Below are 24,609 nucleotides of genomic sequence, written 5' to 3'. Positions count from 1 at the left end.
ATGGGGCTTCCCTGCTAGCTCAGCTGGTAAAGAATTCTCCTGCAATGCAGGAGACCCCGGTTCAATTCCTGGATTGGGGAGATCCCCTGGAGAAGGGATAGGCTACCCACTCCAGCATTCTTACATGGAGAATCTCCATGGACAGAGGAGCCTAGGTGGCTACAGTCCATGGAGTCGTCTAGTCAGACACAACTGAGCAACTAAGTACAGCAAAGCGCAGTGTGTATATGAACTTATTTACAAAACAGAAATTGAGTCACAGAGGTAGAAACCAGTCTTATGGTTACTGGGGGAAAGAAGGGGAGGGATAAATTGAGAGATTGGGAGTATAGCTTTTAATTTGTAGTGATTTTATTAAAGGCATACACATTTTGAAGTTGCTTATACTTCAGTTTTGATGTCTTAAAATACTAAAATTATATATGCTAATTGTTGAAAATATGAAACGAGAAAATCCAAAGAGAGAGTAATAGTCACTTAAATACCACCAATTAAAAAGTCACTATTATCATTTCAGTGATTGTATTTTCAAAGATTGCTTCCCAGGTGGCGCCAGTGGTAAAGAACCAGCCTGCCAGTGCAGAAGATGTAAGAGATGTGGGTTCGATCCCTGGGTCGGGAAGGTCCCTGGAGAAAGAAATAGCAACCTGCCCCAGTATTCTCACCTGGAAAATTCCATAGAGAGAGGAGCCTGGTGGGCTACAGTTCGTGGGGTCACAGAGTCAGGCACAACTGAGCTCACATACACAAGCTATTCAAGGATTACATAAGCTTTCTTTTGAAGGAGATTTATGATGTCAAATGTATTATGTTAAACATATACATATTGGGTATCTGTTTCTGGATTTCTTTCAATGTCCATTTGCATATGATATAGTGTTCTGATTTTTGTAAACTTTTTTAGAGTTCAACATATGCTGTTCCATATATCAACCAGCCAGATCCTAATTCCATGGTGTTTCTTTGTTTCTGAGTCATCCCGTCTATTTATAATTTATTGATAAATTCAAAACTTTTTCAACTACTTCCCCCCAAATTGAACTGTTCATGAAATTACATGTTCCAACAAAGTATATGATAGAGTGCAAATTAATATAATGATTGTAAATGAGATACATTTTCCAGTGTATTTTCTTGCTTATTTGTGAATAAAAAGGAAAATTCCTATTTGTTCTTCACGTTTTCCTTTTCCTCATCAATCAACTCATGAAATCTCCTTAAAACTTTGTCACTTTCATGTAGAAATCTTTTTCATTTACTTTTTTTGAGAATTTTTTGCTGGAAAAGCAAAACAGAAACAACCAGTCAACCAACCAATTAGCAAATGAAAACCAACCTTTAAAAAAAGAAAATGTAAAAATAGGTTTGTGTGCCCTCCATACACAAGTACAAATTGATCCTCTCCATCATCTTTTTTAGTTCAATAAAATCTATGGGATTGATACTCATTCTGGAATAGGCTCTGCTGACTGTGCAGACCCTAGGAAGTTGCTACTATCATTTGGTCTCTTTAGAGGTCTGGCCAGTGATGGAAGAAAGGCAAGAGGTGAACTGAAAATCCTAAGGGAATTCCCCATTTGTTATGGGTTGAATCATGTCTCTCCTAAAATTCATATGTTCAAGTTATAACTCTTAGTACCTCAAATGTAAGATTGCCATATTTGGAAACAGGGCATTTGCAGATAAAATGAATTAAGATGAGGTCATATTGGGCTAGGATGGGTCCCTAATCCAATAAGACTGGTGTCTTTACACAAAAGGAACATCTGGACACCGAGGTGTGCAGGGAGATGCTATGTGAAAACTGGAGTTATGCTGTCACAAGCAAAGGAACTATTGAAATGTAAGAGAGACCTGAACAGACCCTTCCCTAGAGCCTATAGCAGGGACATGGCCCTGTCAACAACTACAACTCAGACTTCCAGCCTATATAATTGTGAGACAATAAATTTCTGTTGTTTAAGTAACTCAATTTGAGTAACTTCATTATGGAAGCTGTAAGTTGGTAATGGGCTTCCTAGGTGGGGCAGTGGTAAAGAATCCACCTGACAATGCAGGAGACACAAGAATTTGGAGTTCATTTCCTGTGTCAGAAAGATCCCCTGGAGTGGGAAACGGCAACCCATCACTGTATTCCTGTGTGAAAAATTCCATGGACAGAGGAGTCTGGAGGGCTACAGTCCATGGGGTTGCAAAGAGTTGGACATGACTGAGTGACTGAGCATTTTTCTTATTTACAAATATCTTTTTACCAGTTTCTTATTTTCCTTATCCTCAATATTTCCATTATTATGGCAGAAAAATTGCCTAAACTTATAGGCACCAATAAAAGATTTATCTCTCTAGTATCTTTTCAAAGAGAGACTTTAATTTTTATGGATCTGAAGACCATGAAACATCATCAGAAATGTATGTCTCTCACGGGGGCAGGTAAGATGTGACCTTACAGCGGAGCTAATATCTTCTCTTCAGCACTAAAACTACCAAAGAGAACAGGGCAGAAGGGATCTCTGCAGTCTAGATTGAAACTCACAGTGAGTATAAGTGACCTTACCACTCATGCAGGCAATGGCCAGAGATGGGAGTATTCCTGGCAAGGTTCAGCCTCCTCAGTGATCTGAGGGACCTACGCGGTGTTTTGCTTTTCTCATCCACAGATCCAAAGCACACAGTCACTCTTAGGGGATGGTTAGAAGGTTTACTCACTTATTTTCCACATCCTGGATGGTGTCAGGCAGAGGCAGATTTTTAGTTTCAGGTAGGAGAAGGAGAACAGGAGCAGCAATGATGGGACACACTCCATAGATGATCCAGGGCAGAGTAGGTAGATACACCACTAGGGTCATCAGCAGGGGAGCCAGTGCTGCCCCAGACCTATTAGCCAGCAAATCTAATCCTGAAGCTTTTGCTCTGAAGGGTAAATGACAATATATAATAATCCAGTAAAATTCTGGACTTTAATTTATGATCTATTATTTTGACTTTATTTTGAACCAGAAAACTCCACAAGTATTAAATCATGAGCTTGATTAAAAAGTCTTGTTTTTGTCATTTGCTCTGTGATTTGCTAGATGTCTTTGTCAAGGTCAATATGAATTACTCTTTAAATAGAGTGTTACATATTGTGACTAGTCTGACGAATCTTCTAAAAAGTTAAGAGAGGATGCACTGAAGTACTGCTTAGCATGGTACATGGCACAAAGTCAGCATTTGTGGTAATTTTGGTTATAATTATTTTTAAGGTACTATTACAAATACTGATAATTGCTTTATAATTAACATATCTTATTATGTTTATTCCCTTAAATAAGCACCAATTAGCTGGGAAATTTCTATTATGGGCCTTGGCAGAGTATTCATAAACTCATACCTGACAATAGTGGGGAGGAGTTCACTTTGGTGGACAGAAAAACAGGTCTGAGAGGCAGCAACACAGCCAATTCCCACACTTGCCAAAATCACACGCAGGGTCTGCATATCTGGAGATGAGAAGATCAGTGAGATTAAAAAAGTCTGAGCTGAAGGAATCAACACCCACAAAATTTAGTCAGTAAAAAAAACTCTATAGGCTGTTTGTATTTTTGAAATATATTGCAGATTTATCTCTGGGCTTTCTATCCTGTTCCAGTGATTTACATTTCTGTTTTGTGCCTATGCCATACTGTGTTGTTTACCATAGCTTTGTAGTGTAGTCTTAATTCAGGGATCCTGATTCCTTGAGCTCCATTTTTCTTACTCCAGGTTGCTTTGGCTATTGGGAGTTCTTTGTGGTTCCATACAATTTTTTTTGTTCTAGTTCTGTGAAAATGCCATTGGTAATTTAATGGAAATTGTATTGAATCTGTAGATTGCTTTGGGTAGGATAGAAAGTTCAGACATAAACTCATGAACCTATGGTTACCTAAACTTTGACAAAGGAGGGAAGAAAATACAAAGGAGAAAAGACAACTTTTTCAATATGTGGTGCTGGGAAACCTGGGCAGTTACACGTGAAAGAATGGAATGTGAACATTTCCTAACCCCATTAAAAAAAATAAGCTCAAAACGGATAAAAGTCCTAACTGTAAGGCCAGACACTATAAAACTCTTAGAGGAAAACATGGGCAGAACACTCTTTGACATAAATGGCAGCAAGATCCCCTTGCTGCACCTCCTAGAGTAGTGAAAATAAAAACGAAGAAAAACAAATGGGACCTAACTAAACTTAAAAACTTTTGCACAGCAAAGGAAACCACAGACAAGATGAAAAGATGACTTTCAGAATCTGAGAAAATAATTGCAAATGAAGCAACTGACAAGGGATTAATCTCCAAAATATGCAAGCAGCTCATGCAGCTCAATATAAAAGAAACCCAAACAACCCAATAAAAAATGAGTGGAAGACCTAAATAGATATTTCTCCAAAGAAGACATAAACATAGAGATGGCCAACAAACACATGAAAAGATGCTCAACATTGCTCATTATTAGAGAAATGCAAATAAAAACTACAATGAAGTACCACCTCACACCAGTCAGAATGGCCATCAACAAAAAACCTATAAGCAGTAAATGCTGGAGGGCATGTGGAGAAAAGGAAATCCTCTTGTACTATTGGTGGGAATATAAATTGATACAACCACTATAGAGAACTATATGGAGGTTCCTTAGAGAACTAAAAATAGAACTACCATGAGAATGCACACTCAGTTGCTTCAGTTGTGTCCAACTCTTTGCAACCCTATGGACCGTAGTCCACCGGGATCCTCTGTCCCTGGGATTTTCCTGGTAAGAATACTGCAGTGGGTTGCCATGTCCTCCTCTGGGGGATCTTCCTGACCCAGGGATCAAACTGGGGTCTCCTGCATTGCAGGTGGATTCTTTAACAGCTGAGCTACCAGGGTAGCCCCTTCATATCTGGTACTGAGACAAAACAGGGGGAGTGACCATACTATGTTTTCACCTGGGATATAATTGTAAGATCTCACCCCTCCATCCTTGTTATTAAAAGTGTGAATGACAACTGAACAAGTCTTGTCCTAGAGGAACTGTCAGGAATAATGGTATCAGTTTACAGACAACTTTCACTATGTGATGATGATAAATAGATGTCTGAACTGCCACTTGCTGATCTCTGGTTCTTTTTCTAAAATCTCATTAGAATTTCTCATAAACTCCTTGATTGGTTTGGGTAGGGCTTAGCCTTTAATTGGGCTTCCCTGGTGCCTCGGTTGGTAAAGAATCCACCTACAATACAGGAGAGCCTTGTTCAACACCTGGGTCTGGAAAATCCCCTGGAGAAGGAAATGGCAACCCACTCCAGTATTCTTGCCTGGAAAATTCCATGGACAGAGGACAGAGGAGCCTTATGGGCCACAACATTGCAAGAGTCAGACATGATTTAACAACTAAACCACCATCTGCTCCATAGACAGAGTGTGGGCTGTCTCTGAAGGCAAGAGTTTCAGCCCCAGGGTTTGGGGTCAGGGTCTCTGATAGGGCACTGCACTGGGAGAAACATGTTCCATAGACAGAATGCTGTCTGATCTACCTTAAATGGCCCCAAGGTGTGAGGGTGGTAAGTTTTTTTTTCTCTCTCTTTTTAACTGAGACCATTCTTCACTGCTGGCTCCTGACAGTGTGACCCAACACAATCCGTGGTGGTTTGAAAAAGACACTTCCTTTCCCCCAGTTCCAATCTTCTCTCACCTTGAGGCACAAACATGTTGATCAAAATGGAAAGTCCCACCAGGAACATGAAAAGCATCTGAGTTGGTCGACGGCCCACATTGTTCAGTGGGTAAAGTGCAAGACATCGGACTGAGATAGTGAGAGCTCCAAAGATTACCTGGAACAGGAAAATATTGCTTCCAAAGTGCTGTAGATTGATCATAATGCCAAAAAAGGGTATTGTGCCTGCGAATCTGTAGTGAACAAAAGAAGACGCAAGCCATAAGATTAGAGCCCATTGCTGTCATTGATGATTATGTTGACCCAGGCAGCCAATGGTCAAGGTTAAAGAATAAAGGCCCAGTCTGATTTCTATTATACTTCATTTTAAGGTGATAAAGATACAACAAAAAATTATGTGTTTGTATATGAAAGTGACACTCTCTCTGTCATTTTTTTTTCCTGAGTCCCTAAGCATAGAGTTGACAATGACAGGAATACTTAATCTTGCCCAGTCCACCAAAGTGAATTGTTTAGAGAAATTGAATACAGAATGATCAAAACTTATAAATTGGAGAAGGATTTCTTTTTGTGGGTTGTCTGTATAGATGTACATATGTATGTATGAATTCTGTGAGTCCTCCCTCTCGTCCTCCAACCCCAGTACTGGGAAGAATTCCCTTTTTCTCAACCGTAATTGAAGTTGCAAAGAGACTACCAGTGTCTCCTTGACCTGGGAGCAGTGTCCTGGGGTCTAACAGAATTCTGGGAAATTTAAACTTTGTATCTGATTTCTTAGCACCAAGAGAAAATGGAAGAATTCGGAAAGCAAACGTGCACCAACTGTACCATCAGAAATGTAATGAAATATTGCCACTGGGGATCTACATCTTACACAGAAAGCATCTAGACATGAGTCCACTTTAATGATCTACTACAACCAGAGAGAGCTACACTTAGAACTTAACAACAGAAGAAACACCACAGATCACAGCAATTTTAAGCGAGGTTTTTCTTGATCATTATCTATACTTTTTTCTTCCATTCTGATTATGTAGGATTGTTTCCTAATGAGTAAAGAGATGTTGAAACAGCACAATGCATTTAAATGCAGACGTCTACTAGGATATGTCTGGAAAGAAGTAAATTGTTCAGCTTAGTAGTTACTTCTTAAAATTGGCAGTGGATATGTATTTTCCAGTGGCTTATGTGTATGTAAGTCTTCAAAATTCAGAATTGTATTTAAAGATTTTCCTCCTGACTCTATCAAAGTTAGTAGTTACATCTCCTCAAGAAATAATGGACAAGATTTGCTACAGAAGCCCTTGTGATAGCACACAAACTGTATCCAAATTGGAAACAAATAAAATCCACCAAGTTTGAAGTACATACAGACATTGCAGTGTATTCATGCAATGGAAATTAAAACACTGGGGAGAGCAGTTTACCGGTACAAGCAACAGAATGGGTGAATCTTCATGAATGAGCCTGAAGAAAGAAGACCTGTCACAGAACTCTTCTGTCATTTATTACGTGAAGGTCAAGATCAGGCAACATTCATCTGTAGTGATGGAGATCAGAACAGTGCATGGTGGAGGGCAGTGAGGAGATGAGAGTGGGGTAGTGGTGGAAGTGGTGGTGGTTATATGAGTTACATGAGCAGAACTCCTGGGGAATTAGGATTGTTCTATCTTGATTTGTATGTTGGTTACATTATTATACATTGAAATATTCATGATCTGTATTTATTTGTGATCTCTTCACATTACAGTGTGCCAGATTTGCTTCAATTAAAATTCAAAGAATAAATGAAGAAATTAAGTGCCAAAATCTGTACTGTGAGGGAAGTTCTCAACCTCAATCTCCAGTGAAGAGACTGACAGTGTGATATGACTGAACTGTCGCAAAATCAGTTCCACATGAGGCTTACTTGGACTGTTTTCCTCATCTTTTAAATGCAAATATGTATATTACCGTATGCGAAATCCAGTTTCCATGCATGAAACCGGTGCACTGGGATGACCCCGGGGGATGGGATGGGGAGGGAGGTGGGAGGGGGGTTCAGGATGGGGGACACATGTACACCTGTGGCTGATTCATGTCAATGTATGGCAAAACCCACTACAATATTGTAAAGTAATTAGCCTCCAATTAAAATAAATAAATTAATTTTAAAAGTGCAAATATGCCCTTCCTCTCACGACACTGTTATAACATTTGAAATAAATAGATTCATGTTTCTTCTCACATGCACTGTGCATAGCCTACCTCACAAAGGACAGGTGACAGATCCTTTTTCGCAGGTTGGGTGTGCGGAACAAGTCAAACATAGTTGTTTTAGTCTGTGCTGTCTCTAGCTCCTCCTGCATGGTCGCTCTCAAACCCTTCAACAACAACAAATATGTATCATTTGCTAACATAGTGCCAGGTATTGTGATGTGTGCTGGCACACAAGAGGACAAGAGACATGTGTTCTCTGGCCAGGTATTGTGATGTGTGCTGGCACACAAGAGGACAAGAGACATGTGTTCTCTTTCTCTCTAGTGTAACATGTTATACATACAATCACATGTGAACATGAAATGAAGGAAGATGTAGGGAGTTAAGGGAGAGTCCAGGAAATTAAATGTTAAAATGCCATTTTGAAGAAGAGGCCATAGATGGAGGTAGGGTGACTCAAGAGTAGAAAAGTTCTAGATTCAGATCAGGAAGTAAGTTAAAGGATACTCCTATATGTATCCCCTGAATCCCCATCGCTGTTCACCTGAATCTATCACAACATTGTTAATCAGCAATGCTGCTGCTAAGTCGTTTCAGTCGTGTCCGACTCTGTGCGACCCCGTAGAAGGCAGCCCACCAGGCTCCCCCGTCCCTGGGATTCTCCAGGCAAGAATACCGGAGTGGGTTGCCATTTCCTTCTCCAGTGCATGAAAGGGAAAAGTGAAAGTGAAGTCGCTCAGTCGTGTCCGACTCTTAGCGACCCCATGGACTGTAGCCCACCAGGCTCCTCCGTCCACGGGATTCTCCAGGCAAGAGTACTGGAGTGGGGTGCCATTGCCTTCTCCAATAGTCCAACACAAAATAAAAAAGTTTAAAAAAGAAAGAAGTGGCTGCACAGTGTTCAAAGCTTCTTTTCTATTAGATGCCCGTGAAAAACCAGGGAATTTCCATTCTCAACTAGCTGTCCTTGTTAAGCAGTTTGTCTGTCTCAAGAAGGAGAAGGCAGGTATCAGTTTATGATTTCCCTTCAACCAAGTAACCCTCTTCCCTTCCCTTTCCCACTCACCTCCAAGTTCAGGGTTTCTTCAACATTCTTCATTCCATTTCTGTGTGCAACTATTTTAAGTTCCTTTAAGCCCTCATCTGGTTTATTGGTGATAATCAGCCATCGAGAAGATTCCACCAGCCACCTGAGGAAAGATGAGCATGCAAGTGCAGTCAGTTGTGCTCAGTCGCTCAGTCCTGTCCGACTCCTTGAGACCCCAAGGACTGTAACTAGCCAGGCTCCTCTGTTCATGGGATTTTCCTGGTAAGAAAATTGGAGTGGGTTGCCATTTCCTCTCTAGGGGATCTTCCTGCCCCAGGGGTCGAACTCACAACTCTTGCATCATCTCCTGCATTGACAGGCAGAATCTTTACCCTTAGCACCACCTGGGAAGCCATTGCTTATTTGTCACATGTCAATTGACACTAGTTGCATTTTGCTTTCCATCTAAAATCTACCACTTCACTTGTTGGATCAGTTAGTTAGTGTTAGTTGCTCAGTCGTGTCTGACTCTTTGTGACCCCACTGACTGTAGCTCGCCAGGCTCCTCTGTCCATGGAATTCTCCAGGCAAGAATACTGGAGTGGGTTGCTATTCCCTTCTCCAGGTGATCTTCCTGACCCAGGGATTGAACCCAGGTCTTCTGCATTGCAGGCAGATTCTTTACCATCTGAGCCACCAGGGTATATGAGAAATTCCAGATCTATTATACAAATACTAAGAGAATATGAGACTGACCACTTCATGCCAGTGCACTTGAAAGTCATACTACTAGTAAGGAACACAGACTTTTGAGTCAAATTGCCTCTCTGCTTACTCACCAGGAGAATTTACAAGAAGCTTGACAAGCTTAATCTTGAGAGTCTCTTACATGATAATTTCCTTCCACTGTGGCATGGGACAAACAAAATTTTGCACATGATATATATTTACAGTATCTAAAAAAGAAGCCCCCAAATGTCAGCTTAAAGCCTAACAATGACTACAATTACTCCTGCTACTACTAGTTATGTTGATAACTAATTATCCAATTACTAATACCAATTAATAACTAATTACTTCTTTACATCTGCCTCAGTTTTCTCATTAATAACATGGATACAGTAGTGCTAGCTTCCTTGTGGTGTTGTTACAAATATAGAATGACTTAACAGATGAGTCTGACATGGATTATACTGTCCTTTCTCTCTGAACTCATCTTGTTCTATAAAACCTGTAGTCATCTCCTTGTGTTCTCCTAAATCTGATTTTCCCTAGATTGGTTTTAGTGTGGGAATGAAGTTATCCATTAATAATTATTTATTAAAGTTATTTAAGGGAAGAAGGAGTGCTGAATTCATAATGTAAATCATCTAATCTGCATGCAAATTTAACTAGTGGAAAATATTGTTGCTATTTTGTGAAACAGCTCTGTGAATAAATTTGCTGCATTTTTTTCATCCAATTCCATCTGCAACAGAGCAAATCACTGAAAGCTTTTCTGTGACCTGATTCATTCCGAAGCCAAAATAGAGTTAAAGGATTTCTTTCTTTCTTTCTTTTTTTTTTTTTTTATAAAAAATTGAGTCTGTATTTTCTATTAAGGAAAATAATATTGGAATAGCTCTATGATCTTTATATTGGGAAAGACTTAGGAACCAGATGGCAGAAAATACCTGGAACTCACAGGCAGAAAGATTATTGTTACTCCATGTTATGTATCTCAAAAGTAAAATTGCCCAGAATGAACAGGTGAGAGACACAGATTTCAGGTCCAAACAATAAGAATGTGTCGAGGAATAAGAAAATCAGTATATCCCAATTCAATGTGCATTTTATCCCAGATTTCCTTAAGACAGAGAGAGCATTTCATACCTTGAGCAGAGAAAAAAGACAAAGAAAGGTACAGACACCACCAGCTGCAGGGTGCGCCACTCTCGAAAGACAAAAGCCAGTCCTCCCAGCATCATCTGTCCAATACTAAGGGCACAGTATATCAATGTTAATACCATGCCTTTTGACTGGGATCTTGTCCACTCTATAACTGAAAGATATTAAAACAGTGTTATCATGTCAAATAAGTGTGAAATTTCAAGCTCAAATTCAAGGCTAAGAAGATGGATTAGATCAAAATTGTTAACTTACTTAGAAAACAGTTGTTTGTTATTAAGACTGCAATGGAACAGCCTGACAAGAAGCGTAGTAAGCAGTAAATGAAGAAGTTGGGAGCGAAGGTTGTACAGGTCCCAGAGATGGCAAGTTGGAGTAAACACCACCTGAGAATCAGCTTTCGCCCAAACCTACACAGCAGACAGTCAGCTTAGGTGATGTGAGTAATGATAATTTATGGTAACAAATTAAGAAAGCAGAAACATACTCTGAAATTTTAACAAGTGAGTCATGTACCTGAAAGCTTGAGTAAACAAGAGCTAAATCAACAATGCAAATCACCATAAAGTAACAATCCTTGATTATATGCTAACAATACAAAAACTTCATCATACAACCACAAGATGCCTCTGACACCGTATAAAAGAAATTGTGCATCTGTGTCTTTATTTCTGCTTTGCAATTACGTTCATCTCTACCATTTTTCTAGATTCCACATATATGTGTTAATTTATGATATTTGTTTTTCTCTTTCTGACTTTCTTCCCTGGTGTTCCAGTGGTTAGGACTCCATGCTTTCACTGCTGAGGGCATGGGTTCTGTTCCTGATCAGGGAGCTAAAATCCTGCAAGCCATGTAGCATGGCCAAAAATAAAAATAAAAATAACTTCTCACAGAAGAAACCATGGTGTTGGAAATTGTAACACTTCTGTAAGCAGTCATGTATTAGCATATGTGTTTAATCTGGTATAAAGTCTCTCAAGTGTCTGAAACATAAGAGAGCTGAAAGTGTACTTGGGTCTCTAGGACCACACAAGCAGGGCTAAACTGATGCAAAAGATCAGTGGAATAATGCATGAAGGTTGTTGAAGGGTTAGGTAAGAGTCATTCTTTGTTGAATCTGATTTTATTGGCTTAAAGCAATGTACTTTTGTAGAACAAAATATAACAGCACCATAATTCAGCCATAGGCTGTTATATAAGTATCTCAGAAGAAAGATTTACATAAGATGGAGAATGAAGGAAAAAGAAGGTGCAAAACAAATAAAGAAAAGTGAATTCTCTGTTTCACTGGGCATCAAGAAAAGAGGGCCTTGAGATACTTGCATCCCAATGTTCACTGCAACTCTGTTTACAATAGCCAGGGCATGTTCAGTTCAGTTCAGTTCAGTCGTTCAGTCGTGTCCGACTCTCTGCGACCCCATGAATTGCAGCACGCCAGGCCTCTCTGTCCATCACCAACTCCAGGAGTCTACCCAAACCCATGTTCATCGAGTCGGTGATGCCATCCAACCATCTCATCCTCTGTCGTCCCCTTCTCCTCCCGCCCCCAATCCTACCCAGCATTAGGGTCTTTTCCAATGAGTCAACCCTTCGCATGAGGTGGCCAAAGTATTGGAGCTTCAGCTTCAACATCAGACCTTCCAATGAACACCCAGGATTGATCTCTTTTAGGATGGATTGATTGGATCTCCTTGCAGTCCAAGAAACTCTCAAGAGTCTTCTCCAACACCACAGTTCAAAAGCATCAATTCTGCGGCACTCAGCTTTCTTCACCGTCCAACTCTCACATCCATACATGACCACTGGAAAAACCATAGTCTTGACTAGACGGACTTTTGTTGGCAAAGTAATGTCTCTGCCTTTAAACTTGCTATCTAGGTTGGCCATAACCTTCCTTCCAAGGAGTAAGCGTCTTTTAATTTCATGGCTGCAGTCATCATCAGCAGTGATTCTGGAGCCCAAAAAAGTAAAGTCTGACACTGTTTCCACTGTTTCCCCATCTATTTCCCATGGAGTGATGGGACCAGATGCCATGATCTTAGTTTTCTGAACGTTGAGCTTTAAGCCAACTTTTTCACTCTCCTCCTTCACCTTCATCAAGAGGCTCTTTAGTTCTTCTTCACTTTCTGCCATAAGGGTGGTGTCATCTGCATATCTGAGGTTATTGATATTTCTCCTGGCAATCTTGATTCCAGCTTGTGTTTCTTCCAGCCCAGCGTTTCTCATGATGCCAGGGCATGAAAGCAATCTAATTGTTCATTGATGAATGAATGGATAAGAAAGATGCAGTACATATCTACAATGGAATATAATTCAGCCATAAAATAGAATGAAATTATGGCATTTGCAGCAACATGGATGGATCTACAGATTGAAATACTGAATAAAATGTCAGACAGAGGAGGAGAAATGTCATATGACATTTCCTATATGCAGAATCTAAAAAGAAATTATAGAAATGAACTTATTTACAAATCAGAAACAGACTCAGACTTAAAGAACAAACTTATAGTTGTCAGGGAGGAAGGGATAGTTTGGACATACCAAATGATGATCTCAAAAGATGAAAAAGCCTTTTGACATAATACAATACCCTTCTGTGATACAAATACTTAATTAGGTGGTATAGAAGGAATATAACTCAACACAATAAATGTGATATAGACAACCCTTCAGAGAACATCATACTCAGCAGGGACAGTTTGAAAGATTTTCCTTTAAGTTCAGGAAAGAAAAAGTGCCCACTCACACCAGTTCTATCAACACAATTCTAGAAGTGCTAGTTAGAGACATCAGGCAAGATAAAGAAGAAAAATATAACCATACTGGAAAGGAAGAATTTTATTCTCTTTGCTACAGATAATATGAACTTGTATATATTAACAGAAAATCCTAAAGATTCAACCAAACAATTTGCTAGAACCAATCTACAAATTCAGTAAACTGCAAGATACAAAAATCAACATATGAAGTTAAATGCATTTCTATACACCAAGAATGCAATGTTTGAGAAATTTAAAAGGTAGCAATTCCACTTACTATAGCATCAAAATTATAAAATAAGTATCAGTTTCATGAAGGAGATGAAGTACATAGACACTACAGCAAGACTTTGATGAAAGAACTTGAAGAAGACGCAAATAAATGGAAAGATAACCCATGTACATGGATTGGAAGAATTAGTATTGTTTAAATGTCTATACTACCCAAAGCCATCTATAGATTCAATGCAATCTCTATCAAAATTCCAATAGTAATCTTCCCCACTATCAACATCAAGGGTATACGAGAAATCTCTGTACTTTCTGTTCAATTTTGCTATGAACCTAAAACTACTCTAAGAAATAAAGTTTACTAAATAAAAAGTCTTGGGGTTTGAGTTATGACTCTTCAGCTTACTAATTAAAATGCTCTGGGCTAATTAACTTATTAGACATTGTAAACTGCTGGTACAAGTGGTATTTACTTCCCAGGCATGCCAAAAGATTGCAATGAAAAAAATTCCAATGGCATTTTTCACAGAAATAACAAAAGCTATTCTAAAATTTACATGAAATCATACATGTCTCCAAATAGCCAAAGCAATTATGACAAAGAAGATACAAGCTTAGAAGTATCACACTTTTGATTTCAAACTATACTATAAAGCTACAGCAATAAAAAGATTATGGTACTGGCATAAAGATGGACACATATAATAATGCTCTTATCATGATTCCAGAAATTAGTTCTTCAGATATCACATTTGACAAAGGAGCCAGTAATATTCTTTTCAATAATGATGTTGAGAAACTGGGTAATCACATGCAGAAAAATGAACTTTGATCCCTATTCATACCATTCAAAAATTCATTTAAGATGGATTAATGACTTAAACATTACCCTGAAACAGTAAACTCCAGGAAGAAAGCATGAGGAAAAAGCTCTTTGACTCTGGGCTTGACAGCAGTGTTTTGGATACAATGTCCATCCAAATGGTGTGAGGCTCTATCTCATGGTTGTTTTGATTTTTCTAGCAAAGTAATGCTCAAAATTCTCCAAGCTAGGTTTCAACAGTACATGAACCATGAACTTCCAGATGTTCAAGCTGGATTTAGCAGAAGAAGAGGAGCCAGAGATCAAATTGCCAACATCCATTGGATCATAGAAAAAGCAAGAGAATTCCAGAAAAACTTCTGCTTTATTGATTATAAACTATTGATTATAAAACTTATGCTTTATTGATCATAGAAAAAGCAAGAGAATTCCAGAAAAACTGCTTTATTGATTATGTCAAACCCTTTGACTGTGTGGATCATTAGAAACTGTGGAAAATTCTTAAAGAGATAGGAATTCCAGACCACCTGACCTGCCTCCTGAGAAATCTGTATGCAGGTCAAGAAGCAACAATTAGAACCGGACATGGAACAATGGACTGGTTCCAAATCGGGAAAGGAGTATGTCAAGGCTGTATATTGTCACCCTGCTTATTTAGCTTATATGCAGAGTACATCATGCGAAATGCCAGGCTGGATGAAGTATAAGCTGGAATCAAATTGCAGGGAAAAATATCAATAACCTCAGATACGTAGGTGACACCACCCTTATGGTAGAAAGCAAAGATGAACTAAAGAGTTTCTTGATGAAAGTGAAAGAGGAGAGTAAAAAGGCTGGCTTCAAACTCAACATTCAAAAAACTAAGATCATGGCATCCAGTCCCATTGCTTCATGGCAAGTAGATGGGGAAACAATGGAAACAGTGACAGACTTTATTTTCTTAGGCTCCAAAATCACTGCAGATGGTGATTGCAGCCATGAAGTTAAAAGACACTTACTCAGGGCCGGGGCAATGGGATGATCCAGAAGGATGGGATGGGGAGGGAGGTGGGTGGGGGGTCCGGGAAGGGGAACACATGTAAACCCATGGCTGATTCATGTCAATGTATGGCAAAAACTATTACAATATTGTAAAGTAATTAGCCCCCAACTAAAATAAATAAATTTATAAAAAAAAAAAAAAAAAAAAAAAAGACACTTACTCCTTGGAAGAAAAGCTATGACCAACCTAGAGAGCATATTAAAAAGCAGAGACATTACTTTGCCGACAAAGGTCTGTTTAGTGAAAGCTATGGTTCTTCCAGTAGACATGTATGGATGTGAGAGTTGGACTATAAAGAAAGCGGAGCGCCAAAGAATTGATGCTTTTGAACTGTGGTGTTGGAGAAGACTCTTGAGAGTCCCTTGGACTGCAAGGAGATCCAACCAGTCCATCCTAAAGGAGATCAGTCCTGGGTGTTCATTGGAAAGACTGATGCTTAAGCTGTAACTCCAATACTTTGGCCACCTGACGCGAAGAACTGACTCATTGGAAAAGACCCTAATGCTGGTAAAGACTGAAGGCAGGAGAAGGGGACGACAGAGGATGAGATGGTTGGATGGCATTACTGACTCGATGGGCATGAGTTTGAGCAAGCTCTGGGAGTTGGTGATGGACAGGGAAGCCTGGTGTGCTGCAGTCCACCGGGTCGCAAAGAGTCGGACACGACTGAGCGACTGAACTGAACTGAACTGATGATCAGTGATGTTAAGTAGCTCTTCATATACCTGTTGACTACTTCTTTGTGTTGTTTTGAAGAACTATCTATTGAGCTCCTTTGCCCAATTTTAGCAACAGGCTATTTATGTTTTTTTCTATTGGTTGTAGTAATTCCCTGTACATTTTGGATATTAACTCTTTATCTGATATATGGCTTTCAAATATTTTTCTCTCATTCTACAAATTTCCTTTTTATTTTGTCAATCATTTCTTTTGCTATGCAGCAGACTTGTTTTGATGTAGTCTCCCTTACCTATTTGTGCTCTTGATGCTAGTGCTGATAAACTTTTTACCTATGTCAGTTTAAAACCCTTAGCTTAGCTAGAATGTTATCTCTTCACCTAATTTTCCACTCTCAACTCCTATCATAACTCACACAGACACACAAACCCAGGCATCTATGACTCTATGTCCATTTAAACTCCCAATCAGCATTTTATTATGAATAGTCATAAAAGGCTCAGTCAATAGGCTGGTCGAAATGAGCACTCTGATCCAGAAATCTTTGACTAATTACACTGAGGTGATACAGTCAGAGTCTACAATTTTCAGCTATAAGATTAAATGATATTAGACTTACAAATAACAAGGGATACTTACTCTAAGCCTCCCATTTCCCCTATAGGAGACTTGAATGTGTAGCTGCCATGTTCGTCCTATTGCTTTAAGAATGTACTTTAAGAATGACCACTGTCAGGCACAGGATAACCCAAACTTCTCACACCAGATATTGTGACACATGAAGTCTATGGATTAGTTAATTGCCTTGTATAGTGGCAAACATTACCTGTAAGTAGGCTTTTTTTTTTAAACATAATCACACAACCAGATTATAGACACAATTATGTGTATTCCAACTTCAGTGCCATCCCAGAAAGCACAGAAATTTCATAGAGCACTAATTACAGTAGGGTAACCATGACTTGGGCTTCCTAGGTGGCTCCGTGGTAAAGAATCTGCCTGTCAATGCAGGAATGCAGGAGACATGGTTGATCCCTGGGTCAAGAAGATCTCCTGGAGGAGCAAATGGCAACCAAGTCCAGTATTCTTGCCTGGAAAATCCTGTGGACAGAGGAGCCTGGAGGGATACAGTCCATAAGGTTGTAAAGAGTCGGACACCCTGAGTGACTGAACACACACACACACAAAACAATGACATGAGGACCACGGTAGGAACCTGCAAGCATTTAGCTAACTGATCTGTGAGGGACACACAGACTTCATGGCAAAGGGCTACAACTCTGTTTCTTCAAACAGGCTGAACCACCTATCTTGAAAACACCTTCTCTTTTCTCATTGGTAACTCCTTCTTATCTTTATGAGGTCTCTCTAAAGTTATGGTAACTTGCCTCTAAAAATTGTTCTAAAATGCCCCCTGCTCTTAATTTTATGGAAAGGTTATTTCTGTGTTAAAACAGAGATATCTGTGACAACAAATCGCATTCACCACAATGAGTCTAATTCTGAATTTCCATCCATAGCTCCCTGGAAACCAAGGCAACCCGCAACAGCATAAATTGTATCCTGGAACTAAAGAAACATTTCCTTATGAAACAAGTAATCATAAACTGTGAACACACCACAGAGGCGGGGCAGCAGTGATGTGGAGATACTCACCTGTCTGAGAGATGGCCATAGATGAGCCCCCCCAGCAGTGTTCCAACCATGACTAGGGATTGAACCAATGGTTTCTGTGACTGTTGATCACATACGAGGTCCCACTGGAAGAGAAAGAAATCAGCACAGAGGAGCTCCACAGTATGTTATACCCTTAAATATTTGCTCACTCTAATAGCCCTTTAATGAACTACTCTCTGGTTTCCTTTACAACCTTTACTTCTCCATATCATTCCAGTCACAGCTTAGGCATGACTTTTTCAAATCCTCAGCTAAATCTCATAGGTTATATCAGGGCCAATCTTCATATTCACTGAGCACTGTGTACATCAATATTTCTGTCCTTTGTTTCATTGTTCAGTTGCTAAGTCGAGTGTGACTCTTTGTGATCCCATGGACTGCAGCACACCAGGCTCCTCTGTTTTACACTATCTCCCGGAGTTTGCTCAAACTCATGTCCATTGAGTCAGTGATGCTATTTAACCATTTCATCCTCTGCCACTCCCTTCTGCTTTTGAGTTCAATCTTTCCCAGCATCAAGGTCTTTTCCAATGAATCAGATCTTCCCATCAGGTGGCCAAAGTATTGGAGCTTCAGTTTCAGCATCAGTCCTTCCAATGAGTATTCAGGGTTGATTTCCATTAAGATTGAGTGGTTTGATTTCCTTGCAGTCCAAAGAACTCTTCAGAGTCTTATTTAGCACCACAATTCAAAAGCATCTATTCTTGGGCACGGACTTCTTGATGATCCAATGCCCACATCCATACATGACTACTGAAAAAAATAATAGCTTTGACTATATGGACCTTTGTCGGCAAGTGATGTATCTGCTCTTTAACATGTTGTCTTGATTTGTCATAGCTTTCCTTCCAAGGAGCAAGCGTCTTTTAATTTCATGGCTGCAGTCACTGTCCACAGTGATTTTGGACACACTAAATACATTAAAAAAAATTTATAATGCCTGGATTTTACATTTATGGTGAAATGCACTCTAATTTCATTTTTTGACAAGTAGCTAGGACATGAAAATTAAAAAATTAATACACGTATTTCCAATTTGCAAGTAAGGCAAGAACATTCTACCAAGAGTAGTTTTCACATATTGTATCTTTTCTAACTGTACACCTTCACACAATTTAAAGCTTTGTGATACTAAAATTCATTTCTAGTTTGTTTTTTCACTACACTTAACATTGAAAAATAAAGTGCCTTTTTCAATTCTGGTTTCCTCAGAGTATATGACAAATAGTGGGATTGCTGAGTCTTATGGTAGTTTTATTCTTAGTTTTTTTTTTTAAAAAGAATCTCTATATTGCTTTCCGTAGTGGTTGTATCAGTTTGCATTCCCACCAACAGTATAAGAGGGTTCCCTTTTCTTCACACCCTGGCCAGCATTTATTGTTTGTAAACTTTTTGATGATGGCTATTCTGACTGGGTTGGGAAGATACCCTGGAGAAAGGAAAGGCTACCCACTCCAGTATTCTGGCCTAAAGAATTCCATGGACTGTTTAGTCCATGGGGTTGCAAAGAATCGGACACGACTGAGAGACTTTCACTTTCATATTCTGACTGGTATGAGATAATACCTCATTAGGATTTGATTTACATTTCTCTAATAATGAGCAATGTTGAGCATCTTTTCATGTATTTATTAGCCATCTCTATGTCTTCGGAAAATATTTGTTTAGGTCTTCTGTCCACTTTTTTAAAAAAATATTATTTTTTATTGAAGGATAATTGCTTTACAGAATTTTGCTGTTTTCATATATACCCTTCCCTTTGAAATCCCCTTCCATCTCCCTCCCCATCCCACCCCCCTAGTTTGATACAGAGCCCCTGTTTGAATTTCCTGAGCCATACAGCAAATTCCTGTTGGCTATCTATTTCACATTTGGTAATGTAAGTTTTCAAGTTACTCTTTCCATACATTTCACCCTCTCCTCCCCTCTCCCCATGCCCATAAGTCTGTTCTCTATGTCTGTTTCTCCACTGTTGCCCTGTAAATAAACTCTTCAGTACCATTTTTCTAGATTCGTATATATGCGTTAGAATATGATATTTATTTATCTTTCTCTTTCTGACTCACTTCACTCTGCATAATAGGTTCTAGGTTCATCCACCTCATTAGAACTGACTCAGATATGTTCCTTTTTATGGCTGAGTAATATTCCATTATGTATATGTACCAAAACTTCTTTATCCATTCATCTGTTGATGGACATCTAGGTTGCTTCCATGTTCTAGCTACTGTAAATAGTGCTGCAATGAACAATGGGATACATGTGTCTCTTTCAATTTTGGTTTCCTCAGGGTATATGTGTAGGAGTGGGATTGCTGGGTCATATAGTGGTTTTATTCCTAGTTTTTTAAGGAATCTCCATACCGTCTTCCACAGTGGCTATATCAATTTACATTTCCACCAACAGTGCAGGGAATTCCCTTTTCTCCACACCCTCTCCAGCATTTATTGTTTGTAGACTTTTTGATGAGGGCCATTCTGACTGGTGTGAGGTGATATCTCATTGTCATTTTGATTTGCATTTCTCTAATAGAGTGATGTTGAGCATCTTGTCATGTGTTTGTTTGCCATCTGTATGTCTTCTTTGGAGAAATGTCTGCTTAGGTCTTTTTCCCACTCTTTGATTGGGTTGTTTGTTTTTCTGGTATTGAGTTGTATGAGCTGCTTGTATATTTTGGAAATTAATCCTTTGCCAGTTGTTTCATTTGCTATTATTTCCCCCCATTCTGAGGGTTGTTTTTTCACCTTGATTATAGTTTCCTTTGCTGTGCAAAAGCTTTTAAGTTTAATCAGGTCCCACTTGTTTACTTTTGTTTTTATTTCCATTACTCTGGGAGGTGGGTCATAGAGGATCTTGCTTTGATTTATGTCATCGAGTGATCTGCCTATGTTTTCTTCTCAGAGTTTTATAGTTTCTGGTCTTACATTTAGGTCTTTAATCCATTTTGAGTTTATTTTTGTGTATGGTGTTAGGAAGTGTTCTAATTTCATTCTTTTACATGTAGCTGTCCAGTTTTCCCAGCACTATTTATTGAAGAGGCTGTCTTTGCCCCATTGTATATTCTTGCCTTCTTTTTAAAAAAAATAAGGTACCCAAAGGTGCATGGGTTTATTTCTGGGCTTTCTATCTTGTTCCATTGGTCTAGATTTCTGTTTCTGTGCCAGTACTATACTGTCTTGATGACTGTAGCTTTGTAGTATAATCTGAAGTCAGGAAGATTGGTTCCTCCAGCTTCATTATTCTTTCTCAAGACTGCTTTGGCTCTCCAGAGTCTTCTGTGTATCCATATGAATTGTGAAATTTTTTGTCCTGGTTCTGTGAAAAATGCCATTGGTAATTTGATAGGTATTGCATTGAATCTGTAGATTGAATTTGGTAGTACGGTCATTTTCATAATATTGATTCTTCCTACCCAGAACATGGAATATCTCTCCATCTCTTTATGTCATCTTTGATTCTTTCATTAGTGTCTTATAATTTCTGTGTGCAGTTCTTTTGTCTCCTTAGGTAAGTTTATTCCTGGATATTTAATTCTTTTTGTTGCAATGGTGACTGGTATTGATTCTTTAATTTCTCTTTCTGATTTTTCATTGTTAGTATATAGAAATGCAAGTGATTTCTGTGCATTGATTTTGTATCCTGCAACTTTGCTAAATTCACTGATTAACTCTAGTAATTTTCTGATAGTATCTTTAGGGTTTTCTATGTACAGTATCATGTCATCTGCAAACAGTGAGAGCTTTACTTCTTTTCTGACCTGGATTAGTTTTATTTCTTTTTCTTCTCTGCTGTAGCTAGGTTGTCCAGAACTAGTGGCAAAAGTGGACACCCTTCTCTCTTTCCTGATCTTAGGGGGAATGCTTTCAGTTTTTCACCATTGAGAATAATGTTGGCTGTAGGTTTATCATATATGGCCTTTACTTTGTTGAGGTAGCTTTCTTCTATGCCCTTGCATTCCTATACACCAATGATGAGAAAACAGAAAGAGAAATTAAGGAAACAATATCTTTCACCATTGTAACAAAAAAAAATAAAATACTTAGGAATATATCTACCTAAAGAAACAAAAGACTTATATATAGAAAACTATAAAACACTGATGAAAGAAATCAAAGAGGACACAAACAGATGGAGAAATATATCGTGTTCATGGATTGGAAGAATTAATATAGTGAAAATGAGTATACTACCCAAAGCAATCTATAGATTCAATGCAATCCCTATCAAGCTACCAACGGTATTTTTCACAGAACTAGAACAAATCATTTCACAATTTGTATGGAAATATAAGAAACCTCGAATAGCCAAAGCAATCTTGAGAAAAAAGAATGGAACCGGAGGAATCAACCTGCTTGACTTCAGGTTCTACTACAAAGCCACAGTCATCAAGACAGTATGGTACTGGCACAAAGATAGAAATATAGATAAATGGAACAAAATAGAAAGCCCAGAGATAAATCCACGCACCTATGGACACCTTATCTTTGACAAAGGAGGCAAGAATATACAATGGAGAAAAGACAATCTCTTTAACAAGTGGTGCTGGGAAAACTGGTCAACCACTTGTAAAAGAATGAAATTAGAACACTTCCTAACACCATACACAAAAATAAACCATGTTTTGAAGAGTTTTAATCATAAATTGGTGCTGAATTCTGTTAAAGGCTTTTTTGCATCTATTCAGATTGTCATATGGCTTTTGCCTTTCAGTTTGTTAATATGGTGTATCACATTGATTTATTTGTGTAAATTGAAGAATCCTTGCATTCCTGGAGTAAACCCACTTGATCATGGTGTATGAGCTTTTTGATGTGTTGTTGAATTCTGTTTGCTAAAGTTTTGTTGAGGACTTTTGCATCTATGTTCATCAGTGAAATTGGCCTGTAGTTTTCTTTTTTGTGTGTTGCTTTTGTCTGGTTTTGGTATCAGGGTGATGGGGGCTCATAGAATGAGTTTGAAAGTGTTCCTTCCTCTGCAATTTTTTGAAAGAGTTTTAGAAGGATAGGTATTAGCTCTTCTCTAAATGTTTGATAGAATTCTTCTGTGAAGCCATCTGGTCCTGGCCTTTTGTTTTTGGGGAGATTTTTTTTTTATCACAGCTTAATTTCAGTGCTTGTAATTATTCATAATTTCTGTTTCTTCCTGGTTCAGTCTTGGAAGATTGAACTTTTCTAAGAATCTGTCCATTTCTTCCAAGTTATCCACTTTATTGCCATATAGTTGTTCATAATAGTCTCTTACAATCCTTTGTATTTCTGCATTGTCTGTTGCAACCTCTCTTTTTTCATTTCTAATTTTGTTGATTTGATTCTTCTCTGTTTTTTTCTTGATGAGTCTGGCTAAAGGCTGGCAATTTTGTTTCTCTTCTCAAAGAACCAGCTTTTAGTTTTATAATTCTTTACCATTGTTTCCACCATTTCTTTTTCATTTATTTCTGCTCAGATCTTTATGATTTCTTTCCTTCTACTAAATTTGGGGTGTTTTTGTTCTTTTTCCAGTTGTTTTAGGTATAAATTTAGGTTGTCTATTCGATGTTTTTCTTGTTTCTTGAGGTAGGATTGTATTACTATAAACTTCCCTCTTAGAAGTGCTTTTGCTGCATCCCTTAGGTTTTGAGTTGTCATGTTTTCATTGTCATTTGTTTCCAGAAATTTTTTGATTTCGTCAGTAACCTGTTGGTTATTTAGAAACATGTTGTTTAATCTCCATGTGTTTGTGTTTCTTACCGCTTTTTTTCTTGTAATTGATATCTAGTCTCATAGCGTTGTTGACAGAGAAGATGCTTGATATGATTTCGATTTTCTTAAATTTACTGAGATTTGATTTTTGAGCCAAGATGTGGTCTATCCTGGAGAATGTCCCATGTGCACTTGAGAAGAAGGTGTATTCTTCTGCATTCGGATGGACTGTCCTGAAGATATCAATGAGATCCATCTCACCTAATGCATCATTTAAGATTTGTGTTTCCTTATTAATTTTCCATTTTGATGATCTGCCCATTGGTGTGAGTGGAGTGTTAAAGTCTCCTACTATTATTGTGTTACTGTCAATTTCTCCTTTTATGTCTGTTAGTGTTTGTCTTATGTATTGAGGTGCTCCTATGCTGGGTGCATAAATACGTACAATTGTTATGTCTTCCTCTTGGATTGATCCCTTGACCATTATGTAGTGTCCTTCCTTATCTCTTGTAAGCCTCTTTATTTTACGGCCTATTTTGTCTGATATGAGGATTGCTATTCCAGCTTTCTTTTGCTTCCCATTTGCATGGAATATGTTTTCCATCCTCTGACTTTCAGTCTATATGTGTCTTGAGATCTGAAGTGGATTTCTTGTAGACAGAATATATATGGGTCTTGTTTTTGTATCCATTCAGCCAGCCTGTGTCTTTTGGTTGCAGCATTTAATCCATTTACATTTAACGTAATTATTGATATGTATGTTCCTACTGCCATTTTCTTAATTGTTTGGTGTTGATTTTGTAGATATTTTTTCTTCTCTTGTATTTATTAACTATACAAGTCCCTTTAACATTTGTTGTAAATCTGGTTTGGTGGTACTGAGTTCTCTTAACTTTTGCTTGTCTGAAAACTTTTTATTTCTCCATCAATTT

General features: G+C 38.4%; 1 protein-coding gene across 1 annotated transcript in view; it reads right to left on the bottom strand.

Annotated features, from left to right (window-relative positions):
- Positions 1-1,108: 1,108 nt before the first annotated feature.
- The window catches only part of LOC145523074 (solute carrier family 22 member 10-like), a 68,970-nt gene continuing 45,469 nt past the window's right edge, over positions 1,109-24,609 (bottom strand). Inside the window, exons 5-13 of the mRNA XM_081532867.1 lie at positions 17,979-18,082; positions 11,039-11,193; positions 10,769-10,937; positions 8,936-9,059; positions 7,918-8,033; positions 5,689-5,903; positions 3,371-3,479; positions 2,707-2,910; positions 1,109-1,278 (exon numbers count right to left, since the gene is read on the bottom strand). Coding sequence (XP_081388993.1) covers positions 1,218-1,278; positions 2,707-2,910; positions 3,371-3,479; positions 5,689-5,903; positions 7,918-8,033; positions 8,936-9,059; positions 10,769-10,937; positions 11,039-11,193; positions 17,979-18,082 — 1,257 coding nt within the window. The 3' untranslated portion in view covers positions 1,109-1,217. The remainder of the gene's footprint in view (positions 1,279-2,706; positions 2,911-3,370; positions 3,480-5,688; positions 5,904-7,917; positions 8,034-8,935; positions 9,060-10,768; positions 10,938-11,038; positions 11,194-17,978; positions 18,083-24,609) is intronic.

Source organism: Giraffa tippelskirchi, chromosome 10 (genome assembly GCF_054371585.1).
Source record: "Giraffa tippelskirchi isolate mGirTip1 chromosome 10, T2T-mGirTip1v1.2.pri, whole genome shotgun sequence".
Classification (NCBI taxonomy): Eukaryota; Metazoa; Chordata; class Mammalia; order Artiodactyla; family Giraffidae; genus Giraffa; species Giraffa tippelskirchi.
Note: the sequence above shows the minus strand (reverse complement) of the source record. Positions and strands in the feature narration are given on the sequence as shown.